Here is a 15133-nt window from a genome sequence, read left to right as displayed (position 1 = left end):
GCTGCACATCAGCTAATAATTATGAAGTATTATTTTATGTTATGTAATAATGTGTAGTCCATGTGTGCCATATAGTGAGAGTTATTCCTGCATAACTGAAATGAGAAGCAGAGAATTTTGTGTCAAAATAGTAAGACTTGTGTAAGGGAATTGTTAAGTTATTTGTAATTCCCATTAAGTTGTCTAATACATTATGAAATTCTGAGAAAAATTATAAGTAGTAATCGGAATAATCACGTATAATCTGTACAAGTTGAACGTAGCGATGGAGTCTATACCTACGCGGAAAATGACGTCAGAACGGCTTCCTGGAATAATGTAACCTAACAGATTAGGGAGAGTGTAGGATCACCCAAGGGGCATGAATGATGGGGTTCGTGGGTGAAAACCACATCGAATAGAGGGTGCCCGAAAAGGGTGAATAAAAGACGAAGCGTGCCATTTTACAGGGTCTTTTTCCTTTTCGGTTCCTGGATTCGAGTTTTAGGAGATTTGTCGGGGGATTCATGAGAGAGCGGTGGATCGACTATGGTGATGACGGATGGCGGGTTCTTTTCTTGAGAATGCTTGAAGATTTCCAAGCAGAGCTGATCGTGATATGACGGCCTATGTGGAATTGAGCCTTAGCAGAATGTTCCATTGGAGAAAGTTTCCTGCGGAGTGGTAGACAGCACGCCACAGTCGGAAACGATTAAAAGAAAAGCGTAGTGCATTGCCAGGTGAAAAGACGGCCGATGAATATACAGTAAGGTAATCCAGATCTACATGAGATGGTGGCATGAAATCTGAAAGGATCCAGTAATGTAAAGATTTTCATTCTATGTTAAAAATCGCTTAGAAGAATAAGAAATTTGTATATACTGTAAACTAAAGGACACTAGTAGAGAACTTTTAAGTGAGAATTTAATAGAATTAATTAAGACCCTCTGGAACAAACAAGAATTGTTGATATGCAGTATTTTGATTGAGAATGACTAGGCTTGCTTAATAAAATTTAGAATTAAGATAGTTATTGATAGAGTATTAATGAAAGTATTCAATGCGTGTTCTGTAAATAACTTGTGAAAGGAATTATTATCCTAATAGTATTATGCTTACACTTAATCTTATCCTTTTGTAATTGAAGGATTTAGCATACTCAGATTCACTGTGATTTAGTATGAACCTTAACTTAGAGTGAATTTTGATCCATTCAGTATTTAAATTTTCTTAACTGTAAATGTTTTATGTTTTTCCAATAAACATGTTTTGTACCTTATACCTGAGTTTATGCCTGATTACGAATTCAAACCACCACTTATGAAATAGAACCTTTTGGCAGGAAGGAATTTAGATATAATTGCTTAAGTGAGATTCGAGTCACGACTGCTAACTGAATCTGCACAGTGCTAGCATGAGATTAATTATTGTGTGTATCCCTTTTGAATTTAGAATTATTTCCCTGAGCAAGAGTCTCCTCTGTTATAGGATGTTGGCTGGCACAGCATAATAAAAATTTTGCCAATATCTGAAGAGGAGATAAATCTGAATTAATATTTTAAGGGCACGACAGTAGATTAGAAGGAGAGCTATTTAGAGGTAGTCAAAGGTAAAATATAGACGTAAACAGAAACGTGACAAGTGTAATCTTTCCTCTCATTATATGTGGAGGTTGTGTTCTCAAAAATTGCTGTTTATCAATTTTTTGATAAACAGCAATATATGGAATCACTTGATAAACTTGAATGTTTATCAAGTGATTCCATATATTAAAGATGCTGAGTAATTATATTTGTTTAATCCTTTATTCAAGTGTAAGCAAACAAAATTTGCATGACCGGGCTATTTGTATATAGATGCCAATGACTGACCTCACATCAGTTGCCTTAATATCCTAAAAGGAAGTGTGTTTTGCATTATTATTATTATTATTATTATATGGGTACCTTCATTGATCTGAAGACTCATCACGAAAGACTATCCACGCGATCTATCATACCTCTCCTTAAACCCATTAACAGAAAAAGCACTCACAACTAATTCTGGCAACCCATTCCACTCAATCACCACTCTCCAAGCAAAAAAATTTAGTCCTCGCACTCCCTACTGATCACACCTTTATTCAACTTCCAGGGATGACCCCTTGTTCTGGTCCCTCTATCCAACTGCTGAAACATTTCCCCTGCATCTATCCTATAAAATCCTTTAAGCAACTTAAATGTTTCTATCATATTCCCTCTTTTTCTCCTGTCTACCAACTTCTGCAATCCACACACTTTCAATCTGTCCTCATAGGAAACATTCCACAGGCCACTCACCATCTTGGTCACTCGCCTCTGAATCCTCTCCACCATTTCCTCATCCCCAAGAAACCCAGGGAAGCAGACTTCAGCACAGTAATCCAGATGTGGGCATATCAAGGCCTTATAAAGAGGAATAACAACTTCCTTATCTCTACTTGTTAATGTGTTCTTCAATAGCCACGTAATCTTATGGGCGAATTTAGCAACCTTAGCAATATCAACTCTAAACTTTAACTCTCTGCCTAACACCATCCCTAAATCTCTAGCTTCATCTGTTTCCTGGAGTACAGTGCCATCAATGTGATACACCGCTTGTAATCTATTTATCCCAAAATGAATAACTTTACATTTAACTGACAGCCTATTTAAATCTTCCTGCAAGTTCTCCACATTACCTCGATTAATTATTACTCTGCCTAATTTCGCATCATCAGCAAACAACTGAATATTTCCTTTCAGATTATTTCCTATTATCATTTATGTACAAATTAAATAGCAATGGTCCCAGCACTAAACCTTGTGGCATGCCACTGGTCACCTGTTTTCACCTCATTTCTGCCCCTCCATATATCACTTTTTGATATCTGTCCAGCAGCCACCCTCTTATCCACTTAACCAGTGTCATGTCCATCTCCATTTGTTTTCATTTGTGTAACAGTGTTCCATGTGGTATTCTGTCAAATGCCTTGGCAAAATCCAGCAAAATCATCGTGTAGCCATTTCCTTTATCCAACCCAGCTGTTACTTTGTAAAAAGTTATTAAATTACTAAAGCATGACCTTCACAAAGCCATGTTGACCCTCATACAGTATCATATTTTTGTCTACCCATTCTTGTATTCTCTTTTTTGCCAATTTTTCTAGTACTTTTTCCACCACTCCTGAGATACTGATTGGTCTATAATTTGCTACTTGTTCCCTTGAAACTCTACCAGAGCTGAGTCTCAAACAGCTTAGTTAAAGGCATTGTCAGTTCCCTCGCACATTCTCGCGAAGTCCTAGCTGATATCCCATCTAATCCCACAGCTGTATTTACATTGAGATTCTGCAATATCCTAAGAAATTCTAATTCATCCACCTCTGTTCCCACATTAGTGTCTGTCACATAGGTTAAAGCAGTAACCTCAATAGGAAGATACATGTTTGCAAAGTGGTCACTCAATAACTCAACTATTTTATCTGCTTCTGTCTCTTCGTGGCCATTATGACTCATTAAAGTTAAGCTTCCATGGTCGTTCTTTCTCTTACTTGCCACATAATGACAGAACTCTTTTGGATTTCTTTTGGCCTGCTTAGCTAGATTCTTTTCATAATCTGATTTTGCCTTCCTTGCCATTCTGATCACCTTTCTCTTTACATACCCTCCACAGTATTTTCTTCTTCTGCAGCTCATGCTTAATTTACTCATCCATCTAACTCTTACCCAATTAACCATCCCTACCCTATACTGCTTCCCCTAGATCACCCTTAACTATATCCCATACACTACTAATATCCTTACCCTGCAGTGTTTTATGTCATGGTACAGATTTAAGCTTCTTCCTAAGCATGTCATAATCACCTGCCTTGTAGTTCCACATATAACCCTTCTTGATAGAATATTCTTCATGTTTTACAATCTCCCAAGTCAAGATCTCATTGGAGGCAGTGTATTTGCTTTGTGTCACCTTGGTTATGGATAGCCCTTCCCATCCTATGACCAGGTCCAATACTTTTCCCCCCCCTAGTCCCCTCCATCACATATTGCCTTAAGTAATTATCTCTCAGCAAGTGTATAAATTCTGTTTCCTTTCTGCCATGTGATCTTTCCTCCTTACAGTCTATACTTCATAGTTGAACTCTGCCATAATAATCATCAACCTGTACTCGTACTAATTTTGCAATGAATGTCTTCCAGATCATCTGTGGAACTCTCTGGCCTATAGCAACAACCAACTGTATATTTTATTTTATTGGTCTTAATCTCACACTAGATTGCTTCAAATGAACAGCCACCCTCCCGCCTGTCTCCTATTCTTTTTGGTTGCAATTCATCTTCTAATGTCAGCAGTAATCTTTCCCATCTTATCTTCTCTATCTTTCCTGAAAATACTACATCTTTCACATTCAATCCCTGTAACTATATCATCTGCTGTTAGCGAAGTCTCACTAATGCCTGGAACTTTTGGCAAGGTTGCACTAACCAATGCCAAAACTTCTCCCTCTTGTTCCTGATACTTTCTGGCATTAGTATACAGAAACTGTATACTAATGCCAGATTAGTATACAGTAAAAAAAAAATGCAAGAGCAAACATTTTATTATTATTATTATTATTATCACCCCCATTAAAAAGTGAAGATATGTAGTTTGCTTTGTGTATAGATTGGCTTTTAAATCATCAAAGAATTCCATATCACAGCTTAAAAGACTTGTTGCCAAGAGCACCAACTCCAGAGATTTCCAGTCTGCTAATGATTGGTCATCATCATCATCATCATCAAATTCCTGCCATGTACCCTCAAGGGGTGTACAGGATATAACAGTACTACATGAAAAAACTACATTATTACTAACTTCCTATCTACAATTTTCCTCCAAATCAGTCTGTTACTTGTCAAGACTCCAACATTATCAGATCTTATATTTCTATCGTCTAAGGCACTTTGTACCGTATCAATCCACCTATATCTTGGTCTTCCTCTGGGTCGTTTTCCTGCCAACCTGGCAGAGAACACTTGTTTTGCTAATCTTTCCTCTCCCATTCTATTTAAGTGACCATACCATCTGAGATTAGCTCTGCTAACGCATTCCTGGATGCTGACAATGTCAAGTTCTTTCCTAATATCCTCATTTTTAATATGATATTGCCATTGATGCCATCTGTTCACGCCTCTAATCTTTCTCAGGACTCTCATATCTGCGGTCTCTAGTCTTTGGTCAAGTGTTTTACTTCTGACCCAGCTCTCAGATCCATAAGTTAAAATTGGTTTGAACACAGTCTTGTATACAGCTAATTTAGTGTTCCGACTAATTTCTTTCTTATTCCATATGAATTTATTCAATTGACTTCCCACGATACCAGCTTTGCTGATTCTGTTGTCTATTTCTATATTTAGTTTACCATCTTCAGTAAAAATTGTGCCTAAGTAGCTGAAATGTTTTACTTGTTCCACAGGTTCTCCATTCACAACACAGTTGACATTTTCAATGATTCTGCCTATTTTCATTGTCTTTGTCTTTTTATTGCTGACCTTCATACCATATCTATTACAACAGCTATTCAATTTAGTCAGAGAATCTTGCAGACTTGTAGCGGATTTATTTAGAAGTATAACATCATCCGCATAAAGCAAAGAGCTGACATTAACATCTCCAATTTTGATATCAGGTTTAATACCACATTCCTTCATAATGTGATCCATATAGATAATGAATAACAGAGGGGATAATGTACATCCCTGTCTCACACCAGATTTAACATTAAACCATCTTCCTGTACTTCCTTCAATTCTAACTGCTGACTCACAACTCAAATAAAGACTAAGTATTGCTTGATATAATGCCCCATTGACACCATATAACTGCAGCGTATTGAATTGCTTCTCTCTTCGCACCTTGTCATATGCCTTTTCCAAATCGACAAAACTTAAATACAGATCTTTGTTATATTCCCATGCTTTCTCGACTATTTGTCGTAAAGTGAAGATCTGATCCTGGCAGCCTCTATTTCGCCTGAATCCAGCTTGTTCTTCACCAAGCTTTTCTTCCACAATTCTTCTCAACCGTTTCTCAAGTATACTTGCATAGATCTTGCCAGGAACACTCAGTAGGGAAATACCTCTGTAATTCTCACATTCAGTTTTATTTCCCTTTTTATATATGGGTACTATGAGAGCTCTACTCCAATCATCGGGAATTCGTCCCTCTGTCCAGGCTTTCTGAACTATGCAGTGCAGCCACTGTAAGACTCTTATACCACCATACTTCAGCATTTCTGGTCGAATATCATCTACTCCTGCTGCCTTTCCACATTTCAAGCCTTTGATGGCTTTTTCTACTTCAAGTATGGATATGTATTCCTGACTGCATGCCTGGTCAGTGTTTTTTATCACTGTGCTGTCATCACTGCTTGTTTCATTTAGCAGTTTTTCAAAGTAATTACTCCATACTTCAAGGATATCTTTTTCTCCTGTTTTCATTTCACCTTTATCATCTCTAATTCCTTTTACAGCACTCTTTCCTCCATTCCTAAGCTTCGTCAACAACCTCCAGAATATTTTGCCACCTTCTTGATATTTATTTTCTATATTCTTGCCAAAGTCCTCCCATGACTTTTGTTTAGCTAGTTTTACACACTGTTTAGCTTTCTTACATTTGTCTCTGTATTCTGTAAGAGTAAAAGCTGACTTATTTGCCAGGAACTTTTGATATGCTTTCTTCTTTTCCTTCACTGCCTCTTTAACTTCCTGTGTCCACCAGGGAGTTCTGATTTTTTTATCCTTGCACACAACCTCACCACATGCCTCTCTGGCAGAATCCATCAATGTTTCCTTCAGAGTTTGCCACTGAATCTCCAAGGTTTGATTCCTGTTCTCAAACTCTTTCATTTTCTTTTCAATAATATTTCTGTATTTTAGTCTACAGTTCACATCTGAGAGCTGCTCAACTTTTATTCGCTTTAAAACTTTCTTACATGTTATTCTTTTCAATATGAAATTCAATTTTATCCTGCTCAAGACTAAATAGTGATCGCTTCCAATTTCAAATCCTCTGTACACTCTGGTGTCCTGCACCAAGGAGAAAACATCACTATCAACAATAACGTAGTCAATGAGACTTTTCTTATTCCTAGCCTCTTCTCTCCATGTGAATTTGTGCACATTTTTATGTTGGAACATGGTGTTAGTAATAACTAGTCCATGTCCTGAGCAGAAATCCAACAGATATTTGCCATTATTATTAGCTTTGCTCTTTTCTCCAAATTTTCCCAAAATATTTTTGTATGTCTCACAATCATTTCCTACTCTACTATTTAGATCCCCAACAAGGACCAACTTTTCCTTTTTCATTGTGTCAGTTGCTTTTTCTAAAGCCTCAAAAAATTCCTCCACTTCTACCTTAGTAGAACCTTCTGTGGGACCATAGGCACAAATAAGTCTCATTGTCCAGTTCCCCATTCTCATATTTGCCCACATTACTCTACTTGAGACTGACTGCCATTCAAGAAGATTAGCCTCGTATTTTGTGTTGAATACTATGGCTACTCCTTCTTTTCCTTGATTGTCATTGCCTGAATATAACATTTTGTATTTATTGCTCAGGAAGATCTCACCAGTTTTTGTCTTTTTTGTTTCAGTCACCCCTATTATGTCGATCTGGTACTTATCTAATTCCTCAGCTAGCTCCATTTCTTTGCCATTCAGGCTTCTTACGTTGATAGTACCGATCTTTAACTCGGGTGATGTTGAGTTGGGGTTTGTTTTCAGATTTGTTCCAGTAGCTGACTTTTCGCTGTTCGCCCTGGTTCCCTGGCGAAAACAACGGAGGCCTTGTTTAACCGGGCGACGCCCCAGCCGGCATGAAATTTTGTCATGTTGTACCATCATTTTTTTATTTTGGTTTAACCAATAAGAATACAATTTGGTCGGCTAAGTCCCAAATTGCCAGCCCATCCTCGTTCGTTCAGTATCAAAGTAGATACCCAACAGGGTGCACCACGAGAAGGTGAGGATTGGACATTAGGTCAGAAGCCCTGGTCGGTTCTCCGCATTCCTTTAAAGGCTATGTGGAGGTCTCCTCTCAGTTATACAGCTTTGACCCTTAAGCATCCCTAATGATTGGTTTCTTTCCAATATTTTGTTGGTCAGCTTTAAAAAAAAAAAAAAAATCAGCTAACACCTTTTATTCCCTTGTAGGGAGTAGGAGAGGCCTTTATACTCTATCTAGCTTTTGGAGATTGAGTGGGCAAATCAATCTCCACCGGTAGCCAATCAGAGATAGCTGGCCCATGTCTATCACTAATTATAGTAACCACCGATGAAGAGGCTAGTGCTGCCATCTCTTGGTACCTAACCCTAACAAGATATGTTACTGTCTGAAATAACGTGGGTACTTCGGTTGATTTTTCTGAGTTTATGGGATGAAAATACCCTAGTTTCCGGGAGGGAAAACCCTCTTGCTTGTGCCAGAGATCAACTAACTCGAGAACCAGTCGAGTTAGTCAATCTCTGGCACAGGCAAGTGAGTTTGGTGAGTATTAGAATTGGTGTTACATATCAGCTTAGTGGTCAATATTGCCAATGAATTGGAACAAATTAACTTTCCAGAAGGCTAATGACTTCACAAATTAACAAATTAATTTGTGAAGTCATTAGCCTCTATATACAATTAGCCCAGTTGTAAAGATACTTCATGTGCACACTTTGTTTGCTTACATTTGGATAAATGATTAAACTAAGAATATAATTTCTTGGCATCTTTAACATATAGTACAACCATGTGAAAAAACTTTCAATGCAAATGTTTCCTGTTTAAAAATATTTCTGTTACACAGTTCCTGTTCCATTTCACTAAAGAAGCCAACATAGATAGCACTTATCACTTGTGATGCTACAAGAATATAGTCTGTATCAAAGGAATATCAGTTAAGAAAGCTAAACTTTAGCAGTACATTTCCCACTGTTTTCATCCAAAATGGAATTAATGGAAAAACCTAAATGATATCTTTTATGGTTCCCAACAGAATTTGATGGCATTTTTTTTTTTTTTTTTTTTTTTTTTTTTTTTTTTTTTTTTTTTAATGTGACTCCACTCTCAAAAGGTTATTTAAGCTAAAAGATGGTTGGGGGGGGGGGGGCTAGAATTTAGGTATATATAAATATTTTTTCAATGTTTTGCATAATCCAGAAAACCCTGCTGTTGAGAACAAAGATGGAACTTTTTCAGCAAGCCAGTGCTATCATACACTGGGCAATGAAATTCATTTTCTTTTCCACCTTATCTTAATCCTAAATGTTCCAATGTGGATATTATTATTGATGCATACATTTATTTCTGTTACAAAAATAGAGATACATACATTTATCAGAAAAATTTTTAAAGAAAATCTTCTTATACTTTATTCTATATCTTAAAATGTAGAGAATTCAAGGGTAGTGCAGAGAACTATGAAACCTGAAGCAGACGTAAGCATGGGTCATCCAAAAAAAAATTATTTTAGGTTTATTAAATAAACTAAATAAATAAATAAAAAATGTGGAAAGGTTAAAGCTAAGACTCTTTTTGATTTTGTAACATTGTTCACAGCAATCAGAATATCTGAAATAAAAGTGTCACATTGCACGTAATTCCCAAAATATGGTTTAACAAAATTTTTAATGAGATTATTCAAATTATTAACATAATGTGAGTTAATTTTACAAAAATAAATATCTTGTGTTAGGCCTGAACAAAAAAAAATGGTACCATTTTCCCCCATTTTCACACTTAAATTTGTTCACTTATCTCTCTCTCTCTCTCTCTCTCTGAAAAACTGGCTATTTTTATTATTATGTTAAGAACACTTTGACTGGTAATATTATCACATACTACAGAAATATTTTCAAAATTGTACGATTTAGAAAGGCTGATGATGGAGAAATGGCAGAAGTAGAATGTTTTATTCATTTGATATCTAGCTAAGGGTGGGGGAATTGTAAACTATTTTACATTTGTGATTGAGAGACCAAGTCACAGATGCATTTTATTCACAGTACCATAAACTGGAGAGAACTATCTTCTAAGGGAGGGAAATAATGAATGTCTGAGTGTTAATAGCTTGAGCTGTGGTTCACATACAATTCATTCATGAAAAATATTAATAAATTAATTTTTATTAAAAATTTAGTTGTTCTATTTTCATTTGTGATTTCTTTTAAATTATGCTTTTTATACTTATCTTTTTTTTTAGCAAAGAGTAATGAACTGCTTTCGAGCATGGGAGGATTGGGCTATTTATCCTAGTGACTTCCTTATAAAGCTACAAAATATTTTCTTGGGCCTTGTACCATCTGCAAATGTGGTAAGTGCTTAAAAATAAAAAAATTAAAGAAATTAATGCATCTCTCAATCTTATATGAAAGATAGTTATTCTCACAGGGAAGGAGTGATATTTTGCCAATTTTTTCACTGAACTGCATGTTTGGGGAAAGGGGATCCTGAACAGTGAGCCTCATTTGAATATTACAAAAATTGTAGAAAATAAATTTTTTAAATAATGATATATAAACAAGAAAGAAAATTAAAACTGATTATTTATTAATGTTTAATATGGTTTTGATATGTCTAATATGATGCCTTTGTAAGAGATTTTTGTGAATTTCAAGAAGAGATAGTAGTCACCGAGTCATTACTAATCTTTTCTTGAAACTGAAGAAAGACCTTCGAGAAGAAAATTTGCAGATGACAATGAGGTGAAAGATGCAGTCTTAGGCCATTTTACAGACAAAAGTGCAAACTGTTTTTTCAAGGACATAGAAATGTTAATTCAAAAATGTGAAAAGTGTATTGAAGTGAAGGGAGATTATGTTGAAAAGTGACACATTGTTTTCTTTCTATGATCTCTAAAAGTTCAATAGACCAGAAATTTATGGAACCACCCTCATACAGCAATAATGTCACATCACTACCCCTCCCAGCAGTATAGTGTTATCAAAACTTTAGCAAAGAGAGATAGTACCATCAGCTCTGGTCATATTAGTCTCTCTAGTGAAATCAATCACATCTTGGCTTTCCCTTTCACAAAATCAACAAAACTCTCTGCCCTCCCCAAACCCAATCCCCTTCAAAATCTAGAACAAAACAATCCATTGCCATTCTCTACATCCATGGTACCATAGATAAAATCTGATGAGTTCTCACAAGATATAACATAAGCCCTCCTTCATAACATACCAAAAATTACCTAGCTACTGTTATCTGCTTACCAAAAGAGCCATCATTTAGATCATCATAGTGTCTACAATATTCCTTGATGATGCAAACTAACTTGTTTTCAAAAAACTGGAAGAACAGCAAAAATCTTTCAGGGGAACATAGAAACTATGTCCATGGCATGATCTGCTACTCCAGAATGTAGAAACTATGTTTTGAGTAGCAGATCATGCCATGGATACAGATCACCAGATCCACTGATTCCATCACTACACCCATAGAAAGTGACAGGACTGTATGATACCACTTTTCACACTCGGTCTGTGTTTGCCTTCCTGTTGGTGTGCATGTACTTAGTATATTCCTTTGTGCCCATGAAGATGTCATGGTGAGCAAGGTGGAATATTGGCTTAATAATCTAATTAATTAAATCATTTTAGTTAATTATCAATATTAACATAAGTGGTAATTGTTTATGTATCCATACCAAAAAAAAAAGTCCATTTTCGATGTCTTCTTGGGACCTTAATCCCAAGTTTCCACATTTCAAGTTGTTGATGGCTTTTTCTACCTCCAGTATTGATATTTACTCCTGTTTGCATTTCTCTTGAAAATGTTCTCCTATGGTTCGCTTGTTTCCTTTAACAGTCTTTCAACGTAATTACATCAGACATTTAGGATATCCTTATCTTCGTTTTCATGTCATCTTTATCTTCTTTGATTCCTTTACAGTACTCTTTTCTCCATTCTAAGCTTTTCAACAGTCTCCAGAACATTTTGCCACCTTCCTGATATTTACTCTCTATTTTCTTATGAAATCTTCTCATAACTTTTGTTTAGCTACTTTCACACATAGCTTAGCTCACTTATATTTTTCTCTGTATTCTTTTTAGGGCATCTGCCAACTTATTTGCTAGGAACTTTGGACATACTTTCATCTTTTCCAGGACTACTACTTTAACTTCTTGTGTCCACTATAGTGTTCTTATTTTTCTGTTCTTGCAGACTACTTCACCACACACCTCCCTAGCTGAATCAATCAATGTTTTCTTCAGAATTTGCCACTTAGACTTCATGGTTTGGTTCTTGTTTTCGAACTGTTTCATTCTTTCTTCTGTAATGTTTATATAGTTGAGTCTACAGTTGACCTGTAAATGCTGCTCAACTTTAATTCTTTTTAAAAGTTTTTTGCATACTGTTCTTTTCAACGTTATATACAGTTTTATCTTACTTAAAAGTGAGTGATGGTCACCTCCAATTTCAAATCCTCTGTACATTCTTGTATCCTGATTATAAACCTTTTACCATCTTAAATGTCTCCATATTTCTCTCTCTTCCTCCTACTCATAAGGCTTTGCAAATGGAATTCCCTCAGTCTGTCCTCCTTCTTCATATCCTACATCCCAAAGACAAGTTATCACCTTAGATAGTCTTCTCTGTACCCTTTCCAATATATCCTCATCACCATGAAAACCAAGGACCAAATATGTGCACAGCAATCCATATAAGGCCTGATAATGTCTTTATACAATGGAACTAGAACCTCCTTATTTCAGCATGTTAAGGTCCTCTGCATCATTGCCATAATCTAATGTAGTGACTTCACAACTTACACAGTGAACTCTGAACTTTAGATCCTTGTTCACCACTACTCCAAGGTCTTTTGTCTCCTCAACTTCTGCCTTAATTTCCTCACCAAATGCATACTTTGCATCCCATTGTTGCCTACCAAATTACAGAAACTTTGCAACCTTGAAAAGACAGTTCCATGTGCTGTTGCACACTCATGCAGTCTATTCAAGTCCTCCTGTAAAGCCACATCTGCTTGATTCCTCATCACTCTTCCCAGTTTTGCATCATCTGCAAACAGTTGTATATCATCAGTTAAACCAATCCCAGTATCATTAATATACAAATTAAATAACAGCGGTCCCAAGACAGATCCTTGTCGCACACCACTAGTGACTTTCCTCTTCTGGATACTGCATCCTCATTCACAACTTGCTGATATCTATCGGAGAGCAATTGCCTATCCAACTCACTAATCTATCATCTAATTCCATATGCTTCAGTTTAGTATACTAGTGTATATGCCATTGTTCAATACATTCATCAGCTTGTTATAGTTGCATAAGCAAGTTGGTAAAACACATGCTGACACCACTTTTGTATCCTATCCCTCACCAACCTCTTCAATACCTTAACTACAACTTCAGATATACAGATTGGCCTGTAATTTGTAGCCTTAGTTATCACTACCTTTTTGAAGTGGAACAATTTACCTTCCTTCCTTCCATTTTAGGACTTGTACTGTTGCAAGACTCTTGTTGAACAAGGCTGATGCTAACTCTCTGAAGCATTCCTTTAAGACATGTGATGATATGCCAAGTCCTATTGCCTTATTGAGATCTAGCTTACTTAACTTCTTATATACCTTTTGTTCACTCACCAGTAAGTCTTCTCTCATTTCATTCTCTACTCTTGTGCTTCTGATTTCATACTGAGGATGAAACACTCTGAACGGCTCACTGAATACTTCAACTGTGCCCTCTGCAACAGTTATCAGTCTGCCATTTTCATCCGTTAACGTCATCTTACCATAATCTTTCTGCTTTCCACGTATTGTTAAAAACTCCATAGGGTTTTTCTTGGCTTAACTTGCTAGTTTCTGCTCGTACTGCACTTTTGCTATCCTTACCAATTGAGTCACTCTCCTGGCTTGCTCTTTATATTCTTCATGCAACTCTTGTGCTTTCTCCCAAGTGCCTTCTTCTTCCATATTTGATGCTCAGTCCCTTCATTTATAGTTTTATTATTTCAGCATTAAACTGCTGCATAACATGATGTCTGTTATTTATAGTTTAACTTATGTGAGTGTTGATCCTCCAATCTGAGAATTGGGGTGGGAGAACTTGTACTTGCTGTATTTAATGTAGTAATTTTGTTTTCCAGAAATTTTATGAAGATTTTTTTGTTCTTATTCACTGATTAAGAACTTATGCTTGGTGATGTCAAAGTATCAGTTAACCAAGTTGAAATTACTTCAGATATGCAACATTTTCATATTTTTTTTTGTGATCGACTTAATTTTTTAAAAGAATTATCTGCTCTTTCATGCAATTAAATACTGACTAATGGTAGTATGTTTTGTCAATGGATTATAGAAAATAGAAGAAGAAGAAATAAATGATGTTGATGGAATACCAATGTCTGAAAAAGAAATAGAACCACCTGAAGACATTGATGGCACACCATTGCCTACTGATGAAGTTGATCTAGATGGATATCCATTCCAAGAATATAAAGAAGACTTAGATGGTATACCAAGTATGTATTTGTTTTGCTTCTGGTTACTTCTTTCCCCCCCCCCTTTTTTTTTTTTTTTTTTTTTTTTTTTTTTTTTTTTTTTTTTTTTGATGAATTTATGATATGCCTTAAAAGAACTGCCAGAATTCAAGTGCAAAAGAAAAACATTCAGAAAGTCCGAAGGTATTGTTAAATTTTTCAGAACAATTTCATACATCATAAAATTGTCAGCAACAATGATTTGCTTTGATTCTTTTTCTGAAAACTGTATCACAGAATATCTTGGGTAATATTAGAACATTATGTTGCTTTCAAATATAAAGATTGCTGAACTTATAGGACATTGGTATCATTTTTAAATACAATTAATTCTTGTGAAATAAAGCATTAGTGAATTACTTAACAACTAAGAATGCATAAGGAACGAATTAAATAATAAATTTGAATATATGTAGGTTAAGCTTTTTTAGAAAATATGTATTTTCAATAGTCCTCATGGGCTCACTTTAGTGAGTACGGGCATGGCAAACCTGAGGTATACCTGATGCTGGACCATGCCTTACTTCATGTAATATACATCTATTATATTATCTGTAGGCTGGTCCTCTCCCCTTCTTTCTTTCCTTCTTTCTTCTCTTCTTGCTCCTTACCCCAA

The 15133-nt window shown here is 35.9% G+C and overlaps 1 protein-coding gene across 6 annotated transcripts in view; it reads left to right on the top strand.

The window, feature by feature from the left end:
• Positions 1 to 15133, top strand: part of LOC150093191 (U2 snRNP-associated SURP motif-containing protein) — a 467947-nt gene that overhangs the window by 393091 nt on the left and 59723 nt on the right. For all 6 annotated transcript variants that reach the window (XM_090413350.1, XM_090413354.1, XM_090413351.1 and 3 more), the window contains 2 exons: positions 10211 to 10321; positions 14337 to 14499. In XM_090413350.1, the coding sequence (XP_090269476.1) occupies positions 10211 to 10321; positions 14337 to 14499 (274 nt within the window). The remainder of the gene's footprint in view (positions 1 to 10210; positions 10322 to 14336; positions 14500 to 15133) is intronic.

Source organism: Typopeltis vanoorti, chromosome 24, assembly GCF_054136105.1.
Source record: "Typopeltis vanoorti isolate ZY-2024b chromosome 24, IOZ_Tvanoo_1.0, whole genome shotgun sequence".
Lineage (NCBI taxonomy): Eukaryota > Metazoa > Arthropoda > Arachnida > Uropygi > Thelyphonidae > Typopeltis > Typopeltis vanoorti.
Note: the sequence above shows the minus strand (reverse complement) of the source record. Positions and strands in the feature narration are given on the sequence as shown.